Below are 15,651 nucleotides of genomic sequence, written 5' to 3'. Positions count from 1 at the left end.
AATTCTATGTTCCCCTTGGCACGCATGCATTTCGCATTATTGTCACTGGGAGTTATGTATGTCTATAGATTGGGGCATGGGAAGGGGGGAGACAGAGAGGGAAAGAATAGATGCTGAAGTGTTTGGAAGGGATAGGAATTCAAGGAAGGTTCACTGGATGCAAGAGTCACAAAATAAGGGAAAGGAAGAGATGGAACTTTACTGCACAGTAAGCATCTTAGGCCAGGTACTAAAGATCTGATAGAATTTATGAAGTCATTACCACTAGGCAGTTTAAAAAATCTGATAAAGGAAAAGCAGTGTTGTATCTTGGACAAAACACTGGCCTCAGAGTCATGTGCTACCCCAAGTCTCTTTAATGACATATACAGGCTATGCAATCTTGGGTCAAGTTATTTAATTTCCCCAGTACCTGAGGCACATGAGCAGTCAGGTGGCACAGTGCATAAAGTGCTGGCCCTGAAGTCAGGAAGATTCACTTTCCTGAGTTCAAAGTTGGCCTCAGACACTTACTATGTGACCCTGGGCAAATCACTTAACCCTGCTTGTCTCAGTTTCCTCATCTATAAAATGAACTAAAGAAGGAAATGGCAAGCCACTCCAGTATTTTTCCCAAGAAAACCCAAAATGGGGTCATGAAGAGTCAGACATGATTGAAAAATGACAACACCCAAGGCACTTCTCTTATAGTCCATAAAATGCAGAATGGTGCTAATCTTCATCAGTAGAGGGAGTTTCTTCCATCAAAAAGCCACTGAATGGCACAGTGGATAAAGCACTGACCCTGGATTCAGGAGGACCTGAGTTCAAATCTGACCTCAGATACTTGACACTTACTAAGTCACTTAACCCTCATTGCCCTGCTTTAAAAAAAAGCCACTGAAGGTTAAAATAGTATTTTTATCTCATTAAAGACTATGTCTACACAACAATTATAGAGTGCATCGTACATACAGGACACTGTGCTATGTTCTGGGGGTAAAAAGTAAGAAATAATCCTACCCTCATGAAGCTTACATTCTAATGGAATTACGCATATAATGTTGCACAAAATAATGGGAAGTTACTTTAAAAGGGAGTAAGTATGAACACATAGGACTCCTATGGAAGGGAAGGAATTCACAAAGTGGGGCAAGAGTATATGTATGTATGTATGTATGTATGTATGTATGTATGTATGTATGTGTGTGTGTATATATATAAAGTGTTTTGCATGCCTTAAAGTGCTATATAAATACTAGTTGTTATTATTGTTGTTGTTAGAGGTAATATTAAAAGATTTCTTATTAGGGGAATGATATGATAAGATCTGTTTTAGGGATTTCAATCTGGCCACTGTGTGGAGAAATGCTTGGAGAAGGATTATGAGTCCAGAGCTGTAATGGAGAGATTTTTTAGTAAGGTCAAGTTTTGGGGGATTATCGCTCTCAACAGAAATAGGGCAATTTGGATAGGAGATGAGAGTTTTGGAGGGAGAAAGGGAATAGAATAAATAACATTATGGCTGTGTTGAGTTTGTGATGCCTTTGGGACATCCAAGTGGAAATGTGAAAGACATTATATTTTTAAGGATTTATTGTATTTTATATTATATTTTAAAGGATTTATTATATTATTCACTGATTACTGATTAAACATAAACTTTAACAGAGGCAAGTTCAATCTGTATCCTCCAGGAAGATTTAGAGAGAGCTTTATGGAAGTATTCAAATAATAAAAATTTAAATTATGAAAAAGAAGCTTAACTTGGGAATTTTATTGGGTAGGTGAATACTGAAATTGATCTTCTCTCCCCTAGCAACTCCCCCCCCCCACCCTGTGACATTCCTATACTTTTCCACACATACTTTGGTGGGGGGCGGGGGAAACTTGGCTTATGATTAAATGATTCTAAATAACAGCATACAGTTAGATAAACAATCATTAGCTTCCAACAGTGGCCATAGGTTGAGATGATAATAGCTCATATTCACAAAGTAACTTATTTACTTCTATAATATCATTTTCTAGTTATAGTGCTAGCTTTTGATTTTTTTTGAAGTATCAAAGCAATGATGTTCTTTTCTTATATACCATGTTTTTCCCACAGTATATTCTTTCCTACTTCCATCCTTATGTCCATACACCCACCCTTTATAACAAAGAAAAAAGCTTAGCAAAACTGAGGGGCATAGCAATTACGTGTGGGATTACATGGGCCCTTCTGCCACAGTATTCCCCCACCTCTAGTGCCTGGTACCTAGTAGGCGCTCACAAATGTGTTGATTATGGAGGTCGGAGGAAGTCTAGGGCACTGATCCTAGTCCTAAATCAATATTTGTTGACTTGATTTTCTATGGATAAAAAAATACATTTTCCCATCATCTGTTCTTTTAAACCAGGCTTGGTAATTCCTTTGCTACCTGGTATCATTTTGATAAAACCAACTCCCTGAGATAGTCAGCACAATGTAATTATCCCCATCAAAGGGGAAAAGGATAACAGAATTCACTGTTTAGTTGTGTCCAAATTTCTTTGACCCTATCTGGGGTTTTCTTGGCAAAGGTCCTGGAGTGGTTTGCCATTTCTTTCTCCAGCTCATTTTACAGATGAGGAACAGAGGCAAACAGGGTAAAGAAATTTGCTCTGAGGCCAGATTTGAACCCAGGAAGATGAGTTTTCCTTACTCCAGACTGCCACTCTATCCACTGTGACACCTAGTTGCCCCAGGAAAGGTCAAGGCAAGATAATTCTGTATCTAGTTTCCAGGATAGCTCTTTGTGGAAAGTTCACTGACCTTGAAGTCAGGATACCAAGCTCTGACACCTCCACTATATGACTGTGGCCAGGTCACTTAAACTCCCAGAGCCTCAGGTTCCTCATTTTACAGATAGGGAAACTGAAGCAAGCAGGGTGCCCAGGGTCACACAGTAAGTGTCGGAGGCCAAATTCGAAGTCAGGAAGGTAGGTCTTCCTGACTCCAGGCCCAACATTCTATCCACTGCTCCACTAACTGCGGATAAGAGAATTTAAATGAATTTGTCCAAAGTAACACAATTGGTAAGTCATAGAAATGGGGCTTGAATGAACCCTGGTGATCTTTTCCCAACACCAGGAGTCAGGGTGTTTTTCTGCCAAGGGTCCCTTTCTGCTATATATTTGCCATTGATGCTTGGTGTAAAAGCTCTTCTTCCAGTTTCCCATTTCCAGTGGGTAGAATTTTGCTAACTTATTTTCTCTTATTGAGAGTTTAGCTGCTGTGTTCAATGCACTGCTGGGAAATCATTTTTTTTAAATTCTTTTCTCTATATCTTATTTTTGTAATCTCATGGAACAATATCATTTGTGCTCACATTTGATTTTTTAAAAACCTATTTAATTAAAAAAACTTCACTTTTGAGCATGGAGTATATGAGAGTTATTATTAAAAGACATTTTCTATCTCAAATAGAATGTACTAGAAATAAAACATAATTTGGGGAAAAAAACAGAACACTGAACACATTTTGTTACTTTAAAGCAAATACTGGAAACCAAACGGTTCTTTTCTCTGCTAGATCCAAAATTTGAAGAAATATCTATCTTAGTCTTGAAGTCATCACCTACTGGTTTTTGACAAGTAAATAGAAACTGCTGGTTTGCAGTTATCTTTGACTTTTATGTTGAAAGATTCTAGAATGATTATTTAGTCATATGATATGATCATCAAATTCTCTTCAGAGATATAGGCTTGGGTATCTGAGGCTTATGGCTTGGGAGCAGGTTAATTAATCTCTTCTTATTTTTTGTTTTGTTTTGTTTTGTTTTTGTGGGGCAATGAGGGTTAAGTGACTTGCCCAGGGTCACACAGCTAGTAAGTGTCAAGTGTCTGAGGCCAGATTCGAACTCAGGTCCTCCTGAATCCAAGGCCTGTGCTTTATCCACTGCACCACCTAGCTGCCCCTAATCTCTTCTTATAAAGCCACATAGCTGGAAGTGTCCTAGTCTTCCTTTGACTTCTGTAATACACACATCTGTGAGTGTCTCTCAGGTACCCAGGCAATAATGTTCTGGGGGCCATCGCCAGTCATCCTGACCTATGTCTTGTCACTGGATTCCAATGACTCTGGAGGAGAGAGTGAGGCTGATGACTCTGTACAGCTCTGCCTCACTCAAATCCAATTCACCTAACAGTCAAGACATCACCCTCCTGATTTCACTGGTCCTCTTCAAGAAGGAAGGACAGACAACAGTAATGTTCTGCCTCATATCATATCATAGAGCTTACTGAACATGCCCTTTCTTATGAGACTAACAGCTGCTTGTGGTTAGGAAACTTCATTTCATTTATCCTTTCTTACTTCTTCCTTTGTCCAGGTGCTTTGTACCTGAGAAAGGATTAATAAATGATTGGTAAGTTGAATCCAGTGGTGACAGATAGGGATTGACAGTTTCCACAATTTGGCAATTACCAGGCTGGAACCATTGAGAGGTGAGATTAAAACTGAGAGGCATCAAAAACAAAACTAAACTAAACTAAAAAACAAAACAAAACAAACAAACAAACAAACAAAAAACCTGCAAGGTATCCAGGGGAGGTGAAGAAAGCACCAATCAGGAAGCCATCTCTGTTTAAACCCTACTCTGACATAGGCTGACTGTGTGACTCTGGGCAGTTGTGTTATCACTCAGTGCCTCAAAAAACTCATCAAGACCAAAAGTGGCATGGCACATGCTCCCCTGAATTATTGGAAAGAGTTTTCTCATAATGAATTCCCTATGTTATTCTCTGTGTATGTGTGTATATACATATATGTGTGTGTGTGTATACATACACACACACACACATATATATATATATACATACATATATATATATATACACATAGGTATGGCTAGATATAGATATGTCACAGTGGTGTGATAGAGCCAGTTCCTACAGGCTCATGAGAAATGATTGTTAAATTTTCAAGATGAACACCCACACCTTGGGAAATTAGAAAATGCTAAAAATTAGGGCTTGATTTATTGTTTTGTTGGTTGTCCAGACTTAAGAAAGCAATGGAGAATGTTCATTATACTTAAATGCAAATTATACTTCAAAGTGTGTTATGTAGCCATTTTGTGAGAGCTGGTTGTTAAACATTTTTCAGCACATCCCTGAATATAGATTTAAATATGATATAGATAGATATAGATATAATACAGGTAGATAGACGACATTTAGTATAGTGCCCCAGTGCTTAGCAGGGTGCCTGACATATTATGATTGGACTGTTATACACACTTGTTGACTCGACTTGCATGTATGTTTATTTGTGAATATAGCATAGATGTAGATATAATGTAGAGAGGGATAGGCCCAGATTGATAAGCAATTTCAGTGGTTTGGGAGTTCTCTGTGAAAACTTCACACACGTGTATATTCGTACACATGTATGTGCTCAAATGTATATGTGTAGATTCACATACATATGTCTGTACATGTGCACATATGTGCAGACATATGTATATGTGATTATGTGTAATAGATTAAGTATCATAGTTCTGCACTTTTCTGTAGTTTTATACCCCGCCGTCTTTTCTTCCCTCAGATGTCTAGAAAAAACAGAAGAGAATCTGAAACATCTCATTAGAAATATGATGGATTTTTAAAGGGACTCTTTTTTGCTTCTGAACCTTCTAGGATGAATAAAACAAAATGTTTTATAAGAAAAAAGGTTTTTTCCCCACAAAGATGTAAAATTCCTGCTCCTGTCGTATAACAACATAGTCATGCAGAGTATAAAAACACCTTTACGACACAGAGTCCTTAGCATTTAGCTGCAGTATTCTCCTTCAGTGTAGCCCTCCAGAATGTAGTCAGTGCCTTTGGGGAGGAAGGAACTAGAGAGCTCCAAGGCCCTGGATGAAATGAAATGATGCTCCACAGAATGGAGTTGAGATTGGCTGTGAGACTGAGGGAGGGGGCACAGATAACATAAAAAAGCAGCTTGGCTTCCAGCATTCCAGTGATGGGGTCAGCCTAGAAGACAGAGTGGTTCAACACATAGATCTCCAATGTTGTCATTGACTTGACAGTGAAGCAATAAAGAAGCTGTCCCATCACCAAGGTTCTAACATGAAGCAAATGCAGGAATAATAAATACATCATGATTCACACTTCAACTTAGGTCATGTTCTCCCATCTATGCATTCGGTGTCTCTTTGGAAGAGTGGACATCCACTAGCAGTGATCTGCCAAAAAGGTACATGAGTGAGGAAAACTGATGCTCTTGGGGTAACCCACTCTTCTAGAAATGTAAGCCCCAGGGTTGGCTTCCCATCTCAGGAACCATCCATAAAGGTTCCTTGAACATGGCTTCCAAGTTAAATTGATCCTACTCCTGATGAGTTCTTGATTCCCACTCTGCTTCTCACTCACAGTCTCACTGAGTTTTAGATAAAGCTCTGATTCTCTGCCTCCCAGCTGCTTCTCCCATTTTCCTGGACTCCCTCCAAGCAAACAGCAACAGCAGGTGACAGAACATACAGAGAGAATCACATAGTTCTGAAATCTGTCTTTTCACTTTTCTTTTATGTTTCTGGCTTCAGTCTCTGTGTCTTCTCTGATAATTACCTCACCTTAGTTTATGGTTAATTATAATAAAATGCTCATCTTCTGTCTGGGATCAGATAAATTACATGTGTCCTACAAACATAGGAAAGTTCTTGCATTTGTATTTTGCTAGTTATTAATTTAAATTTTGGGGCAGCTAGGTGGTACAGTGGATAGAGCACTGGGCCTGAAGTTGGGAGGACCTCAGACACTTACTAGCTGTGTATTCCTGAGCAAGTCACCTAACCCCAATTGCCTTAAACATCCAGGGCCATCTTCAATCACCCTGATGTATATCTTTCCACTGGACCCGGATGGCTCTGGAGGAGAGAGTGAAGTTGGTGACCTTGCACAGCCCTCCCTCAAATAAATCCAATTCACTACAAGTCACCAGAAGACATCAGGCATCACTCTGATGTCATGGTCATCTTCGAGGACAAAAGACAAACAACAACAATTTAAAACTCACCATCTCTTTAAGTCTTCATATATACATCAACACAAACAATATATATAACATATATACATAGTATGGTTCTCTATCTGCTCCAACATCCAACTGTATGTCACGTTCAAAATGAGCAACTGCTGTCTCATAACTCTAGGTCAGAGGTACTGCTTCTCTTAGAACTCTTAGCAGACATGCCTCAGTTAAGTGAACTGTCCAGGCAGACAACCAAACAACTGTTTTCCCCAGAAGCAGGCCCACACCTCATAAACAAGTGAACAATTACTCCCTTAAAGGATCACAGAACCTTATATATTTTCAAGCTAGAAGAGACTTAAAAGACTATCTAGCACAATTCCTTTATTTTACAAATGAGGAAACTGAGTCCTGGAGAGCTTAAGTGATTTGTCCAGGAGCACGATACATGCCACCTAGCTGCCCTCCATGCCACCTCTTTTCACCAAATTCTAGAGGCTTCCTATTTCCTCTAAGATAAAATCCTCTCTTTGGCATTCAAAGCACTTCACTGCCTGGCCCCTTCAACTGTTCCTAGTCTCTTTATGCAATATTCCCCTTTGGGAACTTTTTGGGGCAATAACACTGTCCTACTTGCTGTCACTCACACAAGGAGAATATTCCATCTCCTGACTCTGGTTATTTTCACTGGCTGTCCTCCATGGTTGGCATGCCCCTCTCTACTTTCCCAGGTCCTTTTAATGCTAGCTTCTTCCCACTGAGATTGTCTCTAATTTATTCTATATATAGCTTGTCTGTACATAGTGATTTCACATTGTCTCTTTTCATTAGATTCTAAGTTCTTTTGATCAATCAATATTTATTAAGTGCCTACTATGTTCCAGGCACTGAACTAAGTGACAAAAGACAGTCCTTTCTCTCAAGGAGTTCATGGTCTAATGGGAAAGATCCTCTTTGAGGATAGGGACTGTTTTTTGCCTTTTCTTGTACTGCCACATTTGGCACATAGCAGGTGCTTAGTAAATGCTTGTTTACTTAGCTTGAAATGATTCACTAGCAGGGTAGAACTATAGAATTTCAGAATTGGAAAGACAATCTGTGGCCATCTTGTACCAAATTTTCCTGAAACAAAATCCCATCCACAATATGTTCAAGTGATCATTTAGCCTTTGCTTGAACTCCAGTGAGGAGGAACTCATTACCTCCTGAGGTGGTCCATTATACTTTAATTATACACATGGTTTTTCCCCCCAGCCTTTCATCAAGCCTAAATTTGCTGCTTTGAGACTTCCATTCATCGCTAAAGTCAGAAACTATTTTTACCTTTGTCTTTGTATTCTCAGCACCTAGTGCCATGCTTGGCATATAGTAGGTAGTTAATAAGTATATGTTGGGCAGCCAGGTGGTACGGAGGATATAGCACTGGCCCTGGATTCAGGAGGACCTAAGTTCAAATCCAGCCTCAGACACTTGACATTTACTAACCGTGTGACCCTGGGCAAGTAACTTAACCTTCATTTCCCCACCCCACCCCAAAAAGTACATGTTAATTGATTATTTATTACTCTTTCTGCTCCTCCGGGGCCAAGGAGAAATTCACCACTCTTCCACACGAAAACTTTCCTGATACTTGAACACTGCTACATATCCCCCTTGAATATTCTCTTCTCCTTATCAAAAACCCTCCAATTCATTCCATTAATCTAATATGAATGAATATGAAACCATCTCCATCTTGCTTGCCCTCTTTTGGAAGCTTTCCAGTTTATCAATGTCCTTCCTATGCTGTAATACCTTTAAATGAATACAATACTCTAAGCATGATCTGACCAGTATTGAATATAGACATATTATATACCTCCTTATTCTGCAGGCTTGGAAAACAGAGAGAGTTTAAGAATCTAGGTCTGAAGCAAACTCCCAGAACTAACTTGTTTTATTAACAGGAATCTGGAAGATGGTAGAGATTTGAGATAACTTGATCACAATATCCAATAGAGCTATTTCAACTTTATTTAGACTTAGATTTAACTTTACAGGCAACTTCCCTGTACAAACAAGATTCCCTAGAGATACACCATATGCAGGTAAGTATTTCAGTCCATATTAGACTACTTAGCACAGATCTTACGTAGAATTAGGTAATTGGGCAACAATCTCTATTTTCCTAAACATAAACATCCCCTTGAATGATGCTTCCAGTAAAAGTGCTTCTGTGGGGCAGCTGGGAATTAAATCTAGCATATCAGTCACGGATTCACTGGATACAGAAAATGAATTATGGTATTAGATCATAGGACTTATCACAATGGGACTATGATGGGTTTCAAGTATCAGTACTTTGCTTAATGACATTATATATAATTGAATTTTGGGTATCCTATACACATGTTGATGAAATTCAAAAACATCCATTTAGCTGATGACTTGTAAAGCTTTCAATGGCTAAGTTCCCCCTCAAAAGTTAATACTTTAAGTCTTTCTCTCTTGTGTATAAGTAGCTGCTTAGCAAACATTTGTTGAATTGAGTTACTGTGTATAGTTTTAACAGGTTACAGTTTGGCATACTTCATAGGTTCCTTTCAAGCTAAATTATGCAGAACTATAAAATGTTCTACTACTGTGTTTAATTTCAACTAGGGATGGCCTTTACTAACCTGCTCATGGACTCGTATTTTCACTATCAGCTGGTGGTGCCGTGGATACAGTGCTGGACCTTGTGATATTTAAAATCTATATTGTGTGTGATTGCCTTAAATTACAAGCTTCAGCACCAGTCTTTGGGCATTAAACATTTATTAAAGCATACAAGTGGTTGGGTTCTTCCTCAAGTCCTTCTCCAGGAGCCTGCTTTAATCAGTAACTCCCCAGCAAGCTGATTGTGGAAGCTTTTTATAGGTGGTCCTTACACACTGCTTCAAGCTGATTGGTTGGCTCATCCAAATCCATTGGTTTTGAAGGTGTTCTCAAGTTGAGTTCACAGTCTAGCTTCTGAGAACAATACCTTCTTAAGGGATAGCCAGGTGTGATTACAATCCAGTTAACTTGAAGGAGGCTAATCAGCAGTCAATCACTCTCACTTGATTCAGTCAGTCTAGATTAATCTCCAGCTGGGTCTTTGAGTATCTGCTAAATCCCATTATTTCATCACAACCTGCAGTCAGGAAGACCTGAGTTCAAAACTGGTGTTAAACACTTAATAGCTGGGTGACCCTGGGCAAGTCACTTAATTATGCTCTGCCTCGGTTTTCTCTACTATAAAATGGGAGTAATAATAATAATTCCTACCTCCCAGGGTTGCCATGAAGATAAGATGCGATGTTTATAAAAAGTGCTTAGCGGAGCAAGCACCCCACACATAGTAGATGTTTAATAAATGCTCATCTCCTTTCTTCTCTTCCTTTCCCCACTATCTTACCTCTAGCTCTGATTTCATAGTGTCATGTGACGAGGGCTTTAGGGACAGAGCCAACACCTTTGCAAAGGCAAAGGGGATGGAGTCATTCCCAAAGGGCAACACTGCCACATAGGGATGGCAATTATGGGAGGAAAACAGATGCCAACAAGAAACAGCAGAGGTGTATCCATTTCCACAGGCAGGTGGAGGCCTGCAAGCCACTTGGTTCTGAAACTTATATAGAGTTTTTAGTCAGAGTCAAGTTGGCACTAATAGGAACCTACCTTGTCACTAAATGAATCAATGCCATGGGATATACTGGACCACTGAAATGTAGGTCCTCTCTGAATTGCCTAATAAGGAATCAGGAATGACCATCGGGGAACTGAGGAACTTAACTCTACCTATGTCACTGGGTCAACACGGCTGATGTGGGAGAAAACAGATCTGGGTCAGTCCAACCTTAGCATATAGGCATCCTGAGGCCTGGGGCCTGGGGCCAATCCAGGCAAAGCAGGTTTCATGGGCTCATGGTTTTCTAGTGCTTTCTCAAAATAGCCAGTTTGCCTGACCCATCCAAACAGTCCATCGAGGTGGGAGGGGAAGTAGAGGAGCACCTCCAAATATTAAGAATCAGTGGGAGAGGTCTCAAAGCACTCTAGCTGGGAAAGAGGGTGGCCCCTGTGTATATCAATATATGGCCCTCCAACCCTGACCATGTTCATTAGCTTCCCTTACAAACAATCAGACAAATAAAACAAAACAAAACAACAACAACAAAAAAACAACAACACTAGAACAACTAGTATTTACATAGCAGTGAACACATAAAGGACTCACACTTGAGCTTATCTCTAGAGGCAAAAGAATCTGCTTCCTTTTTCTGGTAGTTTTCCCCTTCTCCCCAAAAAGACTTTTATAATCTTGATAACTCATGGTATCGCCCCTGGTGAGATTATAGCAGACTTCAAGGTTAGGGGCTCATTGCCATGGTTCTCTCCTCTGTTTACTAATTTTGATAGGTCTATCTTCATTGCTCATGGCTGTTTCTCTCTCTTGCCACAAATGCAAATGTTCATTTTCCCAAACTGTGGGGTCAGTTTTGAGCAGCTAGTCTAGTTAATTAGTGTTCTTTAACCCCCATGATTAGGATGGCTATGGGCCTGGGCTATTTACTTTCATCATTCTCAGCAATTACTCCTTCTCCCTAGGGAATGGCACCAAAACCTATCCTTTAAACAAAGGAATTTTACCAAATTAGCAAATACCTGCTACTTCTCCTTCTGTTTCCACTCCCAAACAAATTAAGGTGAATTTCTCCCCACTTCCAAATGGGGTGCTTTCTCATTCTGCATTTCCTACTGAGTCTTAAAATTCAGATTTTTTTTTATTCCCTTTCTTCCTTTGTCCTCATTCCCTATCTTCCTCCATAACTACTGGGCTATGGCATGGAAACTAGCAGCTTTAAGTAAACCTTGGAAAAAAATAAAAGAGGGAAGGGACAGAGAAAGAGGTTGCTCCTGGAGCAAGCACCTGTGACACACAAGTAGGATGGGGAAAGAAATAATACCTCATTATATTCTCCCCTGAGTCAAAAAGTTTTCAGTCCTTCAGATGACACCAAGTTCATATGGTACATGTGTCCTGTTTACATAATTTATATAGCACAAGATTCATGAATCACACAGAGCAGAATTATTTACAATCAGCCATATATACTCAGATATCTGCATGCCATACTCCCCTGAATGCTCAGTAGCAGCAAACACCAACAAACTAAATACTGTAGGTGCCATGCTTGTTTATCAATGGCAGGAAATTGTATTTCAGCTAGTTCACTGGTTATACATTCCAGAAACTTCTTTTGTGACTTAAAGCCACTTAGGAAAGTGTCTCCCCATCCTTTTCGAGGGAATAGTTTTCCCTTCATCCATGGGCCTGTAGCCCCAAGTCTGCATCCAGGATTGCCTAAGATAAATAGGGATGTCTCCTACCCCTAAGGAGTGGGGGGAGTAATTACAAAGCACTTTGCAAACCTTGAAATGTTAGTTAATATTACCATTATCACCATCCTCTTTCCTTTCCCTGAGGCTAAAACCTCCTCGTATAAAAGACAAATGTTCCTTCTTTCAGCCAAATAGAGACTGGCAAGGAAGGTGAGCCACCTGGAACTTTAAATCAAGGTATATCAATACACCAGACTTATTGATTCTTATTGGACTGATAAATGACCATGAGAGAGATTTCTCAGTGGTGTCTGAGAGAGTTTTTTAGGAAAGTCTATCAAGGTCCATCTATCAAGAAAGGGACTGCCTAACTTGGAGTTATTTGGCAGCAGGTTTTGTGGGTAGTGGCTGTTATAGGAGGGGTAGTTTTTACCAGGTGCTTTTCTGTTGAATAAAAAATGAGCACTTATCTGGTGGGGGAGGAGGGGAGGGGAAGGGAAGTCTACTTCAGATAATATGCAATCCTCTCCTGGGTACATAGATCCCTGATAGTGCAACTCTGTAGAATTGGAATCCCATTTTCAAATATGAGGGTGATGTTACATCAACATTCCTATGTCCTATTCATTGATCGCCACTGTCATAATGGTATTACCCAACTGAACTCTTGACATTTTAGGACTTGCATGGGCTAGCAATTGTGTTTTGCTTTCACTCTTGAAGCCTAATTCAACGTGCACAATTTATATGATTCTTTAAGAAAAACTTATCTCTCTCTCTCTCTCTCTCTCTCTCTCTCTCTCTCTCTCTCTCTCTCTCTCTTTCTCCCTCCCTCTCTCTTTCTCTCTCTTCATCCCCATCCCTTCTTCTCTCCCCCTCTCTCTCCTGTCTCTATGCCTCTGTCTTTCCATCTTTCTGTTTCTCTTTGTTTTCTTTCTGTCATTCTGTCTCTCTCTTCTGTATCTCTTTCTCCTTCCCTCTCTCCTCCTCTCTTCCTTCTCTGTTTATCACTCATTCTTTCTCTCTTCTCTGTCTCTGTCTGTGTCTCCCTGCCTTACTCTCTCTTTCTTCTTCCTTCCCTCCCTCCTTTTCTCTTGTCATCTCCCTCTCTATCTCTCTCTGACACTCTCTTTCTTTGCCTCTTTCTGCCTTTCTGTCTCTTTTTTGTCTCTTTCTCATTCTTTCTCCCTCTGATTAGCTGTTTGTCTTCATGTCTCTTTGTTTCCGTCTGTCTGTCTATCTGTCTTCTGTCTCTCACAAGTGTCTGAAGGAGAGGATTTAACATCTCTCATTGTAGAAACTTTGTCTTTAGGCTTAGAGTAGGGATGGGCTTATTAGTGAAATGACATATTTACATTTGAATAGGAGCCTTCCTGTCAGCCTATTGTGTGGTCTTTTGGTGTCCTTCCAATCAACCACCAGCCAGGTGCCTCTTTAGTGGATTATAGGGTTGTCCCTATGTCCATCAAAATTGGATTGAACTCAGCAGTTAGGAGAACTCTGTTTCTGAGTCCACCATAGATTCTTACTTGCTCTATAGACAAGTCATTAACTTTTCATTTTCTGTTTCTCCATCTGAAGACCTGATTATACCTCCTTGTCAAGCATGCATTAACAATTGGAAGAAAATGTGGAGCCATGGAAGGAACACTGGATTTGTAATCAGAAGGCCTAGGTTTGAATCCCAGCTCTGACACTACTTGTGTGACATTGGGCAATCTCTGGGTATCAGTTTTATGGGTTCATAGATTTGAGAGCTAGAAAGGATCTTAGAGACCATCAGGTTTAACAGAAAAGGAAACTGAGGCCCTTAACCTAGGTCACACAGCTCATAAGTATCTAAGGCAAAATTTAAACTCAAATTTTCCTGACTCTAAGCCCTCAGACCAAGAGATATTTCCTACTTCATCAAGCTTTCCTCATCTGTCAAATGAAATAATTGGACTGGGTGACCTCTGATATCCCTTTCAAGTCTTAATCTATGAGTTTATGAAGACAAAATGTGATTTGTTATGAGAATTAGATTGTATGTAAGCAAGCTAAGCAGGATTGCCGTGAGATGACTGTAACTTTATATAAGGAATAGGGAATGAAACTGATTAAAAACATTCTACTTTCTTTTCACTAAAGGCAAAGGGAAAGGAAAACACTAACATTCATGAATTTATGCAAAAAATAGGGTTATGTCAGTACAAGTGACCCTTGATGATAGGGCTTTTTAAGACATTCATGTCAATATGCCATTTCTGGGGCATCAATAGGAGAATATGGCTTTCAATTTGAGAACACATCTTTCCCATTTCTAAATTGCCCTGTGAGGTGGTGCAAAGAAAACCACATAGCATTTTGCTATAAGGAGCTATTTGGCATGTACATCATTTTGACTTTCTGTCCATCAGTGTCAAAGGATCAGTGACTAGTAGTCAGTTTGAGTTGGGTAATTTTGTAGTCTATGTTTATAAATGTCTTATTCACTAGCTCAGCAGATAGGTGGTACAGCTGATAGAGTGCCAGACCAGACTCAACTTCCATCAAATACAACCTTAGAGACTTACTAGCTGTGTGACTCTGAGCAAGTCTTAACCCTGTTTGCTTCAGTTTCCTCATCTGTCAAATGAGCTAGAGAAGAAAATGACAAACTGCTCCAGTATCTTCAGCAAGAAAACCCCAAATGGGGTCACGAAGAGTCAGACATGACTGAAACTAGCTCTTAAGTCATCCACTGAAAGGTGAACCTATTGTTCTGAATGTCATAGATGGGTAAGGTCAGAACTCACGTAAGCTCCAATTTGCCATCTATCCATCTATTACTTACATTGCTAGATAGATGAAAATATTGTGTCATCATAAAATCCAGCCTAGTCTGGCCTTCAGTAGTATCTATTAGAGCAGATCTACCAAACTCTTGGCTCAAGGTCATCAAAACTCTCCAGTCCTTTTGGAACCAGATTAAAATTTAATTGGGTGGCAGCTAGGTGGCGCAGTGGATAGAGCACCGGCCCTGGAGTCAGGAGGACCTGAGTTCAAATCCGGCCTCAGACACTTAACACTTACTAGCTGTGTGACCCTGAGCAAGTCACTTAACCCCAATTGTGTAACTAAAATTTTAAAAAATGTAATTGGGAAATGTTTAACAAAATAATTTTTTAAAATTGTTGTTAAGTCATTTCAGTAAGATCTGACTTGTGGTGACCCCATTTGGGGTTTTCTTGACAAAGGTCCTGGAGTGTCTCACCATTTCCTTCTCCAGCTCAATCTACAGATGAGGAAACTGAAGCAAACAGGCCTAAGTGACATGCCCAGGGTCACACAGCTAGTGTCTCAGGCT

The 15,651-nt window shown here is 39.8% G+C and overlaps 1 protein-coding gene across 3 annotated transcripts in view; it reads left to right on the top strand.

The window, feature by feature from the left end:
- VSTM4 (V-set and transmembrane domain containing 4) overlaps positions 1 to 15,651 on the top strand; it is a 107,828-nt gene that overhangs the window by 84,752 nt on the left and 7,425 nt on the right. For 2 of the 3 annotated variants that reach the window (XM_043985508.1, XM_043985506.1), the window contains one exon: positions 9,020 to 9,067. The exons of the other annotated variant lie outside the window; for it this stretch is intronic. In XM_043985508.1, the coding sequence (XP_043841443.1) occupies positions 9,020 to 9,067 (48 nt within the window). The remainder of the gene's footprint in view (positions 1 to 9,019; positions 9,068 to 15,651) is intronic. 3 annotated transcript variants of the gene reach the window in all.

This window comes from Dromiciops gliroides, chromosome 2 (genome assembly GCF_019393635.1).
Source record: "Dromiciops gliroides isolate mDroGli1 chromosome 2, mDroGli1.pri, whole genome shotgun sequence".
Taxonomy (NCBI): Eukaryota; Metazoa; Chordata; class Mammalia; order Microbiotheria; family Microbiotheriidae; genus Dromiciops; species Dromiciops gliroides.
This window is presented reverse-complemented; position numbering and strand designations above follow the sequence as displayed.